The 14,475-nt window shown below is 58.5% G+C and overlaps 1 protein-coding gene and 1 long non-coding RNA gene across 7 annotated transcripts; both read left to right on the top strand.

Annotated features, from left to right (window-relative positions):
- Positions 1-151: 151 nt before the first annotated feature.
- Positions 152-13,860, top strand: EIF3G (eukaryotic translation initiation factor 3 subunit G; the record flags this gene model as incomplete). Its single annotated transcript, XM_050320362.1, has 11 exons — positions 152-201; positions 574-666; positions 2,244-2,332; positions 3,360-3,419; positions 4,842-4,946; positions 9,070-9,259; positions 11,714-11,792; positions 12,304-12,338; positions 12,449-12,585; positions 12,660-12,766; positions 13,698-13,860. Coding segments are annotated over 11 exons (961 nt in total), but the record flags the coding sequence as incomplete, so codon positions are not given.
- LOC126642618 (uncharacterized) lies at positions 5,048-8,644 on the top strand. 6 transcript variants are annotated; one of them, XR_007629487.1, is made up of 3 exons: positions 5,048-5,115; positions 8,031-8,292; positions 8,449-8,644. It is a non-coding gene; the product is annotated as an uncharacterized LOC126642618 (long non-coding RNA). The 6 variants fall into 6 exon arrangements; XR_007629490.1 differs by lacking the exon at positions 8,031-8,292 and adding an exon at positions 7,699-7,823; XR_007629486.1 differs by lacking the exon at positions 5,048-5,115 and adding an exon at positions 5,213-5,280.
- Positions 13,861-14,475: the final 615 nt, after the last annotated feature.

Here is a 14,475-nt window from a genome sequence, read left to right as displayed (position 1 = left end):
GGGGGTCTGAGGGGAGGTGACAAGGGGGCTCTGAGGGAGGTGACAAGGGGGGGTCTGAGGGGGTGACAATGACAGGGGGTCTGGGGGGAGGTGACAGGGGGGGTGACAAGGGGGGGGTCTGAGGTGTTTTCCCCCCCCCAATCTCCCCCAGCTCCAAGCCCAGCTGGGCCGACCAGGTGGAGGAGGAGGGAGGAGAGGATGGTGAGTCCCACCTGGGGGGGGGGGCACCTGTGGGGGCTGCCACCTGCTGGGGGGGGCACCTGTGCCCAGGTGGGTGTCACCTGTGCCCAGGTGAGCTGTGGGTGTTGTTGGTTGTTACCTGTGCCCAGGTGGGCATCCCCTGTGCCCACGTGGGTGTTACCTGTGCCCAGGTGGGCATTACCTGTGCCCAGGTGAGCTGGGGGCATTGTTGGGCATCACCTGTGCCCAGGTGAGTTGGGGGTGTTGTTGGGCATCCCCTGTGCCCAGGTGAGTTGGGGGTGTTGTTGGGGGGGTTACCTGTGCCCAGGTGAGCTGGGGGTGTTGTTGTTGGGCATTACCTGTGCCCAGGTGACGGTTTCCCTGCCCCCCCAGACAAGGTCATCACCAGTGAGCTGCTCAAGGACCTCCCCCTGCCCGGGGTCCTGGGGGGTCCCTCCAGCGCCGAGGCCGAGCTGCTCAAGGGAGGTGAGAGCTGGGGGGGCACCTGGGGGGGCTCACCTGGCCCTGGGGGGGCTCACCTGGCCCTGGGACCCCCCAAAATATCCCCCACACCCCCTAAATCCCCCCCACACCCCCTAAATGCTTCCCACCCCTGGGGGCTCACCTGGCCCTGGGACCCCCAAAATACCCCCACACCCCCTAAATCCCCCACACCCCTGAATGCTCCCCTAAACCTGGGGGCTCACCTGGCCCTGGGACCCCCAAATATCCCCACCCCCTAAATCCCCCACACCCCTAAATGCTCCCCTACCCCTGGGGCTCACCTGGCCCTGGGACCCCCAAAATACCCCCACACCCCTGAATGCTCCCCAAACCTGGGGGTCTCACCTGGCCCTGGGACCCCAAAATACCCCCCACACCTCCCTAAATACTCCCCCAAACCTGGGGGGTCTCACCTGGCCCTGGGGGGGTCTCACCTGGCCCTGGGACCCCCCAAAATACCCCCCACACCCCCTAAATGCTCCCCTAAACCTGGGGGGGCTCACCTGGCCCTGGGGGGGCTCACCTGGCCCTGGGGGGGCTCACCTGGCCCTGGGACCCCCCAAAATACCCCCCACACCCCCTAAATGCTCCCCCAAACCTGGGGGGGCTCACCTGGCCCTGGGACCCCCCAAAATACCCCCCACACCCCTGGGGGGGTCTCACCTGGCCCTGGGACCCCCCAAAATACCCCCCACACCCCCTAAATACTCCCCCAAACCTGGGGGGTCTCACCTGGCCCTGGGACCCCCCTAAATGCTCCCCCAAACCTGGGGGGTCTCACCTGGCCCTGGGACCCCCAAAATACCCCCCACACCCCTGAATGCTCCCCTAAACCTGGGGGGTCTCACCTGGCCCTGGGACCCCCCAAAATACCCCACACCCCCTAAATGCTCCCCAAACCTGGGGGTCTCACCTGGCCCTGGGACCCCCCTAAATGCTCCCCCAAACCTGGGGGGTCTCACCTGGGGGGGTCTCACCTGGGGGGTCTCCCCTGTCCCTGGGGGGTCTCGCCTGTCCTTGGGTCACCCCTGGGGGGTCTCCCCTGTCCCTGGGGGGTCTCACCTGGGGGGGTCTCACCTGTCCCTGGGGGGGTCTCCCCTGTCCCTGGGGGGTCTCACCTGGGGGGTCTCCCCTGTCCCTGGAGGGTCTCCCCTGTCCCTGGGGGGTCTCACCTGGGGGGTCTCCCCTGTCCCTGGGGGGTCTCCCCTGGCCCTGGGTGGTCTCACCTGGGGGGTCTCACCTGTCCCTGGGGGTCTCACCTGGGGGTCTCACCTGTCCCTGGGGGTCTCCTGTCCCTGGGGGTCTCACCTGGGGGTCTCACCTGTCCCTGGGGGTCTCCCTGTCCCTGGGGGTCTCACCTGGGGGTCTCACCTGTCCCTGGGGGTCTCCTGTCCCTGGGGGTCTCACCTGGGGGTCTCTCCTGTCCCTGGGGGGTCTCACCTGGGGGGTCTCACCTGGGGGGTCTCCCCTGTCCCTGGGGGGTCTCGCCTGGGGGGTCTCACCTGGGGGGTCTCCCCTGTCCCTGGGTCACACCTGGGGGGTCTCACCTGTCCCTGCAGGGCCCCTCCCCTCCCCCAAGGAGCTGATCAACGGGAACATCAAAACCATCACCGAGTACCGTGAGGAGGAGGACGGCAGGAAGGTCAAGGTGGGCCCAAATTTGTCACCTGTAGGTTCAGGTGACCCCAAATTTGTCACTTGTGGGGTCAGGTGACCCCAAATTTGTCACCTGTGGGGTTCAGGTGACCCCAAATCTGTCACCTGTGGGCTCAGGTGACCCCAAATTTGTCACCTGTGGGCTCAGGTGACCCCAAATCTGTCACCTGTGGGTTCAGGTGACCCCAAATCTGTCACCTGTGGGTTTCAGGTGACCCCAAATTTGTCACCTGTGGGCTCAGGTGACCCCAAATTTGTCACCTGTGGGTTCAGGTGACCCCAAATTTGTCACCTGTGGGCTCAGGTGACCCCAACTTTGTCACCTGTGGGGTTCAGGTGACCCCAAATCTGTCACCTGTGGGTTCAGGTGACCCCAAATTTGTCACCTGGGGGTTCAGGTGACCCCAAATTTGTCCCCTGTGGGATCAGGTGGGTTCAGGTGACCCCAAATCTCTCACCTGTGGGATCAGGTGGGCTCAGGTGACCCCAAATTTGTCACCTGTGGGGTTCAGGTGATCCCAAATTTGTCACCTGTGGGCTCAGGTGACCCCAAATTTGTCACCTGGGGGCTCAGGTGACCCCAACTCTGTCACCTGTGGGTTCAGGTAACCCCAAATTTGTCACCTGGGGGTTCAGGTGACCCCAAATTTGTCACCTGTGGGTTCAGGTGACCCCAAATCTGTCACCTGGGGGCTCAGGTGACCCCAAATTTGTCACCTGTGGGTTCAGGTGGCCCCAACTTTGTCACCTGTGGGTTCAGGTGGGCTCAGGTGACCCCAAATTTGTCACCTGTGGGTTCAGGTGACCCCAAATTTGTCACCTGTGGGCTCAGGTGGGTTCAGGTCACCCCAAATTTGTCACCTGGGGGGTTCAGGTGACGCCAAATCTGTCACCTGTGGGTTCAGGTGACCCCAAATTTGTCACCTGTGGGCTCAGGTGACCCCAAATTTGTCACCTATGGGTTCAGGTGGGTTCAGGTGACCCCAAATTTGGGGCTGATCCCGTTTTTTTCCCCCCAGATCATCCGGACCTTCCGCATTGAGACCCGGAAAGCCTCCAAGGCCGTGGCCCGGCGCAAGGTGGGGGAATTCCCGTGGGAATGGGGGGGAATTCCTTGGGAATGGGGGGGGAATTCCCTTGGGAATGGGGGGAATTCTCATGGGAATGGGGGGGGAAATTCCCTTGGGAATGGGGGAATTCCCGTGGGAATGGGGAATTCCTGCAGGAATGGGGAGGAATCCCTTGGGAATGAGGGGGAATTCCTTGGGATTGGGAGGGGAATTCCCTTGGGAATGGGGAGGGAAATTCCTTGGGAATGGGGAGGAATTCCTTGGGATTGGGGACAGGAATTCCCGTGGGAATGGGGAATTCCCTTGGGAATGGGGGGAAATTCCTTGGGAATGGGGGATTCCCGTGGGAATGGGGGAATTCCTGCAGGAATGGGGAGAATTCCTTGGGAATGGGGAATTCCTTGGGAATGGGGGAATTCCTTGGGATTGGGGAGGAAATTCCTTGGGAATGGGGAGGAAATTCCTTGGGAATGGGGGATTCCTTGGGATTGGGGAGGAATTCCCATGGTATTGGGGGGGGAATTCCCTTGGGAATGGGGGGAAATTCCTTGGGAATGGGGGATTCCCGTGGGAATGGGGGGGGGGGAATTCCTTGGGAATGGGGGAGGAATTCCTTGGGAAGCGGGGGGGAATTCCTTGGGATTTTCCCCCTTCCATTTCCTGGGGTTTTCCTGTGATTTCCCCCCTCCATTTCCTGGGATTTTCCTGTGATTTCCCCCTTCCATTTCCTGGGATTTTCCTGTGCTTTTCCCGCTCCATTCCCTGGGATTTTCCTTTGCTTTTCCCGCTCCATTTCCTGGGATTTTCCTGTGCTTTTCCTACTCCATTTCCCGGGATTTTCCCCCTCCATTTCCCGGGATTTTCCTGTGATTTCCCCCTTCCATTTCCCGGGATTTTCCTGTGCTTTTCCTACTCCATTTCCTGGGATTTTCCTGTGCTTTTCCCACTCCATTTCCTGGGATTTTCCTGTGCTTTTCCCACTCCCTTTCCTGGGATTTTCCTTTGCTTTTCCCGCTCCATTTCCCGGGCTGTTCCCCCTCAATTCCCCAGGATCTCCCTGGGATTTTTCCTCTCTATTTCCCAGGATGTTCCCCCTCCATTTCCTGGGATTTTCCCTCTCCGTTTCCCAAGATTTTCCCTCTCCACTTCCCAGGATTTTCCCCCTCCATTTCCCAGGATTTCCCCCCTCATTTTCCCAGGATTTTCCCCCTCCATTTTCCCGGGATTTCCCTGTTATTCCCCCCTCCATTTCCCGGGATTTTCCCCCTCCATTCCCCTGGATTTTCCCTGGATTCCCCCCCTCAATTCCCCGTGATTTTCCCATGATTCCCCCCTCATTTTCCCGGGATTTTCCCTGGATTTCCCCCCTCTATTTCCCATGATTCCCCCCTCATTTTCCCGGGATTTTTCCCTCTTATTCCCCTCTCCAAGAACTGGAAGAAGTTTGGGAACTCGGAGTTCGACGCCCCCGGCCCCAACGTGGCCACGACCACCGTGAGCGACGACGTCTTCATGACCTTCATCACCAGCAAGGAGGTCAGGGGGGCACCTGGGGGGCACCTGGGGGGGCTCAGGGGGCACCTGGGGGGCTCAGGTGTGTCCCTGGCACCTGAGGGGGCACCTGGGGGGGCACCTGGGGGGTCCCAACGTGGCCACGACCACCGTGAGCGACGACGTCTTCATGACCTTCATCACCAGCAAGGAGGTCAGGGGGGCACCTGGGGGCACCTGGGGGGGCACCTGGGGGCTCAGGTGTGTCCTGGCACCTTGGGGGTCACCTGGGGGCACCTGGGGGGCACCTGGGGGTCCCAACGTGGCCACGACCACCGTGAGCGACGACGTCTTCATGACCTTCATCACCAGCAAGGAGGTCAGGGGGCACCTGGGGGCACCTGGGGGCACCTGGGGGCTCAGGGGCACCTGGGGGCTCAGGTGTGCCCTGGCACCTGGGGGCTCAGGTGTGTCCCTGGCACCTGGGGGCACCTGGGGGCACCTGGGAGTCCCCAACGTGGCCACGACCACCGTGAGCGGCGACGTCTTCATGACCTTCATCACCAGCAAGGAGGTCAGGGGGCACCTAGGGGGCACCTGGGGGCTCAGGGTCACCTGGGGGCTCAGGTGTGTCCCTGGCACCTGGGGGGCACCTGAGGGGCACCTGGGTCCCAACGTGGCCACGATCACCGTGAGCGACGACGTCTTCATGACCTTCATCACCAGCAAGGAGGTCAGGGGCACCTAGGGGGCACCTGGGGGCACCTGGGGCTCAGGTGTGTCCCTGGCACCTGGGGGCACCTGAGGGGCACCTGGGGGCACCTGGGGGTCAGGTGTGTCACCTGGCACCTTGGGGGGCACCTGGGGGGGCACCTGGGAGGCACCTGGGGGGTCAGGTGTGTCCCTGGCACCTGGGGGGCACCTGGGGGCACCTGGGGGTCCCAACGTGGCCACGACCACCGTGAGCGGCGACGTCTTCATGACCTTCATCACCAGCAAGGAGGTCAGGGGGCACCTGGGGGCACCTGGGAGGCTCAGGGGGCACCTGGGGGCTCAGGTGTGTCCCTGGCACCTGGGGGCACCTGGGGGCACCTGGGGGTCAGGTGTGTCCTGGCACCTTGGGGGCACCTGGGGGCACCTGGGGGCACCTGGGGTCAGGTGTGTCCCTGGCACCTGGGGGCACCTGGGGGCACCTGGGGTCCCAACGTGGCCACGACCACCGTGAGTCGACGTCTTCATGACCTTCATCACCAGCAAGGGAGGTCAGGGGGCACCTGGGGGCACCTGGGGGGCTCAGGGGGGCACCTGGGGGCTCAGGTGTGTCCCTGGCACCTGGGGGGCACCTGGGGGCACCTGGGGGTCCTAACGTGGCCACGACCACCGTGAGCGACGACGTCTTCATGACCTTCATCACCAGCAAGGAGGTCAGGGGGGCACCTGGGGGGCACCTGGGGGGCTCAGGGGCACCTGGGGGCTCAGGTGTGTCCCTGGGGGCTCAGGTGTGTCCCTGGCACCTGGGGGCACCTGGGGGGCACCTGGGGGCACCTGAGGGGTCCCAACGTGGCCACGACCACCGTGAGCGACGACGTCTTCATGACCTTCATCACCAGCAAGGAGGTCAGGGGGGCACCTGGGGGGCACCTGGGGGGGCTCAGGGGGCACCTGGGGGGCTCAGGTGTGTCCCTGGCACCTGGGGGCACCTGGGGGCACCTGGGGTCCCAACGTGGCCACGACCACCGTGAGCGACTAGCGTCTTCATGACCTTCATCACCAGCAAGGAGGTCAGGGGGCACCTGGGGGCACCTGGGGGGCACCTGGGGGCTCAGGTGTGCCCTGGCACCTGGGGGCACCTGGGGGCACCTGGGGGGCACCTGGGGGTCAGGTGTGTCCCTGGCACCTTGGGGGCACCTGGGGGGCACCTGGGGGGCACCTGGGGGTCAGGTGTGTCCCTGGCACCTGGGGGGCACCTGGGGGCACCTGGGGGTCCCAACGTGGCCACGACCACCGTGAGCGACGAACGTCTTCATGACCTTCATCACCAGCAAGGAGGTCAGGGGGCACCTGGGGGCACCTGGGGGCTCAGGGGCACCTGGGGGCTCAGGTGTGTCCCTGGCACCTGAGGGGCACCTTGGGGGGGCTCAGGGGGCACCTGGGGGCTCAGGTGTGTCCCTGGCACCTGGGGGCACCTGGGGGGGCTCAGGGGGCACCTGGGGGGCTCAGGTGTGTCCCTGGCACCTGAGGGGGCACCTGGGGGGGTCAGGTGCTGTCCCAGCTGTTTTGGGGTCCCTTTTTGGGGGTCCCAGATTTTTGGAGGTCCCATTTTTCTGAAGATCTCAGATTTTTGGGTCCCAGATTTTTGGGTCTCAGTTTTTTGGGGTCCCATTTTTTTGGAGGTCCCAGATTTTTGGTGTCCCAGATTTTTGGGATCCCATTTTTTTGGAGGTCCCAGATTTTGGAGGTCCCATTTTTTTGGGGGTCCCAGATTTTTGAGGTCCCATTTTTATGGGATCCCATTTTTTTTAGGGTCCCATTTTTTTTGAGGTCCCAGATTTTTGAGGTCCCATTTTTTTGTGATCCCATTTTTTTCAGGGTCCCATTTTTTTTGAGGTCCCAGATTTTTGGTGTTTAAGGGATTTTTTGGGAGGTTTTTTTTGCAGGATCTGAACTGCCAGGAGGAGGAGGACCCCATGAACAAGCTGAAGGGACAGAAGATCCTGTCCCAGCTGTTTTGGTGTCCCGGCTGTTTTGGGGTCCCAGATTTTTGGGATCTGAGCTGTTTTTTGGGGTTTTTGTGCAGGATCTGAACTGCCAGGAGGAGGAGGACCCCATGAACAAGCTGAAGGGACAGAAGATCCTGTCCCATTTTTTTCAGGATCCCAGCTGTTTTGGTGTTTCAGGATGGATTTTTGGTGTTTAAGGGATGTTTTTTTGGGTTTTTGCAGGATCTGAACTGCCAGGAGGAGGAGGACCCCATGAACAAGCTGAAGGGACAGAAGATCCTGTCCCAGCTGTTTTGGGATCTGAGATGTTTTGGGGTTTCAGGATGGATTTTTGGTGTTTCAGGATGGATTTTTGGTGTTTCAGGATGGATTTTTGGGGTTTAAGGGATGTTTTTTGGGGTTTTTGCAGGATCTGAACTGCCAGGAGGAGGAGGACCCCATGAACAAGCTGAAGGGACAGAAGATCCTGTCCCAGCTGTTTTGGGATCTGAGATGTTTTGGTGTTTCAGGATGGATTTTTGGTGTTTCAGGATGGATTTTTGGTGTCCCAGATTTTTGGTGTTTCAGGATGGATTTTTGGTGTTTCAGGATGGATTTTTGGTGTCCCAGCTTTTTGGTGTTTCAGGATGGATTTTTGGTGTTTCAGGATGGATTTTTGGTGTTTAAGGGATGTTTTTTTGGGGTTTTTTTTGCAGGATCTGAACTGCCAGGAGGAGGAGGACCCCATGAACAAGCTGAAGGGACAGAAGATCCTGTCCCATTTTTTTTAGGGTTCCATTTTTTTGGTGTCCCAGCTGTTTTGAGGTCCCAGATTTTTGGGATCTGAGCTGTTTTTTGGGGTTTTTTTGCAGGATCTGAACTGCCAGGAGGAGGAGGACCCCATGAACAAGCTGAAGGGACAGAAGATCCTGTCCCAGCTGTTTTGGGATCTGAGATGTTTTGGTGTTTCAGGATGGATTTTTGGTGTCCCAGCTGTTTTGAGGTCCCAGATTTTTGGGATCTGAGCTGTTTTTTGGGGTTTTTTTGCAGGATCTGAACTGCCAGGAGGAGGAGGACCCCATGAACAAGCTGAAGGGACAGAAGATCCTGTCCCAGCTGTTTTGGGGTCTGAGATGTTTTGGTGTTTCAGGATGGATTTTTGGTGTCCCAGCTGTTTTGTTGTTTCAGGATGGATTTTTGGTGTCCCGGCTGTTTTGGGGTCCCAGATTTTTGGTGTTTAAGGGATGTTTTTTTGGGGTTTTTTTTGCAGGATCTGAACTGCCAGGAGGAGGAGGACCCCATGAACAAGCTGAAGGGACAGAAGATCCTGTCCCAGCTGTTTTGGGATCTGAGATGTTTTGGTGTTTCAGGATGGATTTTTGGTGTTTCAGGATGGATTTTTGGTGTCCCAGCTGTTTTGAGGTCCCAGATTTTGGGATTTGAGCTTTTTTTTGGGGGTTTTTTTGCAGGATCTGAACTGCCAGGAGGAGGAGGACCCCATGAACAAGCTGAAGGGACAGAAGATCGTGTCCTGCCGTATCTGCAAGGGTGACCACTGGACCACGCGCTGCCCCTACAAGGACACGCTGGGCCCGATGCAGAAGGAGCTGGCCGAGCAGTTGGGGCTCTCCACGGGGGACAAGGACAAACTGCCGGGGGGTACGAGGGTCCCACGGACCTTTTTGGGGGGGTCACACCCACCCCAGCCGTCCCTGTCGCTCAGAAAGGGGGGTTTGGCACATCAGAAATGGTTTTTGTCCCATCAGAAATGGGTTTTGTCCCACAAAATGTGGTTTTTGTCCCATCAAAAATGGTTTTTGTCCCATCAGAATTGGTGTTTGGCACACCAGTGTCCCACAAAAAGTGGGTTTTGTCCCACAAAAAGTGGTTTTTGTCCCACAGAAAGTGGTTTTTGTTCCACAAAAATTGGTGTTTGGCACACCAAAAGTGGTGCTTGTCCCACAAAATCGGTGTTTGTCCCACAAAAAGGGGTGCTTGTCCCATCAGAAATGGTTTTTGTCCCACAAAATTGGTGTTTGTCCCACAAAATCAGTGTTTGTCCCACAAAAAGTGGTGTTTGTCACACCAGAATGGTCCCTGTCCCACAAAAATTGGTGTTTGTCCCATCAGAAATGGGTTTTGTCCCACAAGAAGTGGTTTTTGTCCCATCAGAAATGGTTTTTGTCCCATCAGAAATGGTTTTTGTGCCATCAGAAATGGGTTTTGTCCCATCAGAAATGGGTTTTGTCCTACAAAAAGTGGGTTTTGTCCCACAAAAAGTGGGTTTTGTCCCACAAAAATTGGTGTTTGTCCCACAAAAGGTGGTTTTTGTCCCACAAAATTGGTGTTTGTCCCACAAAATTGGTGTTTGTCCCACAAAATCAGTGTTTGTCCCATCAAAAGTGGTGTTTGTCACACCAGAATGGTGCCTGTCACTCAAAAAGGGGTGTTTGTCCCACAAAAAGGGGTTTTTGTCCCACCAAAAGTGGTGTTTGTCCCACAAAAATTGGTGCTCGTCCCACAAAATGTGGTTTTTGTCCCACAAAAATGCTCCTTGTCCCACAAAAATTGGTTTTTGTCCCACAAAAAATGGTTTTTGTCCCACAAAATGTGGTTTTTGTCCCACAAAAATGGTGCTTGTCCCACCAAAAATGCTGGGAGGGGGTTTAGGGTTACTGGGGGTTACTGGGATGGAGTTCAGAGTTACTGGGATGGTTTTTAGGGTCACTGGGATGGAGTTTATTGTTACTGGGATGGTGTTTAGGGTCACTGGAATGGATTTAGGGTTACTGGGATGGAGTTTAGGGTTACTGGGGATCACTGGGATGGTGTTCAGGGTTACTGGGATGGAGTTTATTGTTACTGGGATGGTGTTTAGGGTCACTGGGATGGAGTTCAGGGTTACGGGGGTCACTGGGATGGTGTTTAGGGTCACTGGGATGGTGTTTATTGTTACTGGGATGGAGATTAGGGTTACTGGGATGGTGTTCAGGGTTACTGGGATGGAGTTCAGGGTTACTGGGATGGAGTTCAGGGTTACTGGGATGGTGTTCAGGGTTACTGGGATGGTTTTTAGGGTCACTGGGATGGTGTTTAGGGTCACTGGGATGGTGTTTAGGGTCACTGGGGGTCACTGGGATGGTGTTTAGGGTTACTGGGATGGAGTTTAGGGTTACTGGGATGGTGTTTAGGGTCACTGGGAGGGGATCTCACCCCCTGGTTGTGGTTTCAGAGCCAGAGCCGGTGCAGTCCCAGGTGAGCAAGACTGGCAAGTCCGTCCCTCCCAGCCTGCGGGACGGCACTGGGGGGCACTGGGACGGTGTTTATGGTTACTGGAGGATACTGGGGGTTACTGGGACTGTACTGGGAGTCACTGGGAGGGAATTTCACCCTCACGTTGTGGTTTCAGAGCCAGAACCGGTGCAGTCCCAGGTGAGCAAGACTGGCAAGTCCGTCCCTCCCAGCCTGCAGGACGGCACTGGGGGGCACTGGGACGGGGTTTATGGTTACTGGGACTGTACTGGTGGTTACTGGGATGATGTTTAGGGTTACTGGGATGGGGTCTCACCCTCACCTGTCCCCCTGCAGAGCCAGAACCGGTGCAGTCCCAGGTGAGCAAGACTGGCAAGTCCGTCCCCCCCAGCCTGGGGGATGGCACTGGGGGGCACTGGGGAGCACTGGGAAGGTGTTTAGGGTTACTGGGTGTAAGTGGGACTGTACTGGTGGTCACTGGGAGGGGGTCTGACCCTCACCTGTCCCCCTGCAGAGCCAGAGCCGGTGCAGTCCCAGGTGAGCAAGACTGGCAAGTCCGTCCCTCCCAGCCTGCGGGACGGCACTGGGGGGCACTGGGACAGTGTTTATGGTTACTGGAGGATACTGGGAGTTACTGGGACTGTACTGGGGGTAACTGGGAGCAGGTTTCACCCTCAGTTGCCCCCTGGTTGTGGTTTCAGAGCCGGAACCGGTGCAGTCCCAGGTGAGCAAGACTGGCAAGTACGTCCCTCCCAGCCTGCGGGACGGCACTGGGGGGCACTGGGGGCCTGGGGTTTATGGTTACTGGGACTGTACTGGGAGTCACTGGGAGGGAATTTCACCCTCACATTGTGGTTTCAGAGCCGGAACCGGTGCAGTCCCAGGTGAGCAAGACTGGCAAGTACGTCCCCCCCAGCCTGCGGGACGGCACTGGGACAGTGTTTAGGGTTACTGGGGTACTGGGACTGTACTGGGAGGTTACTGGGAGGGGTCTCACCCTCACGTTGTGGCTTTCAGAGCCAGAACCGGTGCAGTCCCAGGTGAGCAAGACGGGCAAGTCCGTCCCCCCCAGCCTGCGGGACGGCACTGGGGGGCACAGTGATTATGGTTACTGGGGTTACTGGGACTGTACTGGTGGTTACTGGGATGATGTTTAGGGTTACTGGGATTGGGTCTGACCCTCACCTGTCCCCCTGCAGAGCCAGAGCCGGTGCAGTCCCAGGTGAGCAAGACTGGCAAGTCCGTCCCTCCCAGCCTGCGGGACGGCACTGGGGGGCACTGGGACGGGGTTTATGGTTACTGGGACTGTACTGGTGGTCACTGGGATGGTGTTTAGGGTTACTGGGAGGGAGTTTCACCCTCATGTCATGGTTTCAGAGCCAGAGCCGGTGCAGTCCCAGGTGAGCAAGACTGGCAAGTACCGTCCCCCCCAGCCTGCGGGACGGCGCCAGCCGCCGAGGGGAGTCCATGCAGCCCAACCGGCGTGGTAAGAACCCCCCCAACCCCCCCCCTCCCCCCCAAAAGGAGCTTTAGGGACCCCCAAAGAGTTTTGGGGACCCCCAAAGACCCCCCTGACCCCCCTCAAACCCTCCCCAGCCGACGACAACGCCACGATCCGCGTGACCAACCTGTCGGAGGACACGCGCGAGACCGACCTGCAGGAGCTGTTCCGGCCCTTCGGCTCCATCTCCCGCATCTACCTGGCCAAGGACAAGACCACCGGCCAGTCCAAGGTGGGCAGGGGGTGCCAGGGGGTCTCTGGGGGTCTCTCCTCCCTCCCTGATCGTTCCTTACCCCAAAATGCCAGGGTTTCGCCTTCATCAGCTTCCACCGGCGCGAGGACGCCGCGCGCGCCATCGCCGGCGTCTCCGGCTTCGGCTACGACCACCTCATCCTCAACGTCGAGTGGGCCAAGTATGGGGGGGATGGGGGGCTGCCTGATGTCGTTTAGGGGGTCCTGGGGGTCCCTGGCACTGTTTGGGGGGGGTCTTGGTTCTGTTTGGGGGGTCCTGGTTCTGTTTGGGGGTCTTGGTTCTGTTTAGGGGTCCTTGTCACTCTTTGGGGGTCCCTGTCACTCTTTGGGGGGTCCCTGACAGTGTTTGGGGGGTCTTGAGACTCTTTGGGGGGTCCCTGACAGTGTTTGAGGGGTCCCTGTCACTCTTTGGGGGGTCCCTGAGACTCTTTAGGGGGTCCTGGTTCTGTTTGGGGGTCTTGGTCCTGTTTTGGGGGTCCCTGACACGCCTTGGGGGTCCTTGTCACTCTTTGGGGGTCCCTGACACTGTTTGGGGGTCCTTGATGACTCTTTAGGGGTCCTGGTTCTGTTTGGGGGTCTTGGTTCTGCTTTGGGGGTCCCTGATGCTCTTTGGGGGTCCTTGTCACTGTTTAGGGGTGTCCTGGTTCTGTCTGGGGGGTCCCTGTCACTGTTTGGGGGGGTTCTGGTTCTGTTTGGGGGGTCTTGGTTCTGTTTGGGGGGGTCTTGGTTCTGTCTAGGGGGTCTTGGTTCTGTTTGGGGGGGTCTCGGTTCTGTCTGGGGGGTCCCTGACACTTTTTAGGGGGTCCTGGTTCTGTTTGGGGGGGTCCTGGTTCTGTTTTGGGGGGTCCCTGTCACTGTTTGGGGGGGTCCTGGTTCTGTTTAGGGGGTCTTGGTTCTGTTTGGGGGGGTCTTAGTTCTGTCTGGGGGGTCCCTGTCACTGTTTGGGGAGTCCCTGTCACTGTTTGGGGGGGTCCTTGACACTTTTTAGGGGGTCCTGGTTCTGTTTAGGGGGTCCTGGTTCTGTTTAGGGGGGTCCTGGTTCTGTTTTGGGGGGTCCCTTTCCTGAACACCCCCTTTTCTTTCCCCCCCCAGACCCTCCACCAACTGATCGGGCGCCGCTCCCAGTTGGATCCCAGTAGGCCCAGTTGGATCCCAGTAGGCCCAGTTGGATCCCAGTGGGCCCAGTTGGACCCCAGTGGCACCAGTTGGACCCCAGTAGGACCAGCTGGGTCCCGAATAAAGCTCTGCTTGTGCACCGGGTGTTGGGCTGAGCTGGGGGGACGAACCTGGGGGGAAAAAAAGGCCAAAAAAAGGGGTAAAAAGGGACAATTTTGGGGTAAAAAGTGCCGGTTTTGGCGCCGCCGCCATTTTGGCTCCGTTGCCGGGCAACCCCCCCCAACAAGGCGCTTCCTCATTGGAGGAGCGGTCTGAGGGTGGGGATGTGTCGGAGTCTGTGATTGGGTGAGTCCTGAGGGGGTTTTGTGTCCGAGCTGCTGATTGGGTGAGTCTTGAGGGGGGGGTTTGTGTCGGAGCTGCTGATTGGGTGAGTCCTGAGGGGGTTTTGTGTCCGAGCTGCTGATTGGGTGAGTCGTGAGGGGACCCGAAATAACCCCAAAATAGCCCAAAATCAGCCCCAAAGGCCCTTAAAATACCCAAAAAACCCCCAAAATACCCTCAAAGGGACTCAAAATACCCCTCAAAGGGACTCCAAAATATCCCCCCCCTAAAATGGACCCCAAAATACCTCAAAGGGGCTCTAAAAGGACCCCAAAATACCCCCTGAGATCCCACAGGGACCCCAAAATATCCCCCAAATACCCCAAAGGGACCCCAAAATATCCCCCAAATACCTCCAAAGTGACCCCAAAAT

This window comes from Myiozetetes cayanensis, unplaced genomic scaffold, assembly GCF_022539395.1.
Source record: "Myiozetetes cayanensis isolate MyiCay16 unplaced genomic scaffold, myiCay2020 scf237, whole genome shotgun sequence".
Lineage (NCBI taxonomy): Eukaryota > Metazoa > Chordata > Aves > Passeriformes > Tyrannidae > Myiozetetes > Myiozetetes cayanensis.
This window is presented reverse-complemented; position numbering and strand designations above follow the sequence as displayed.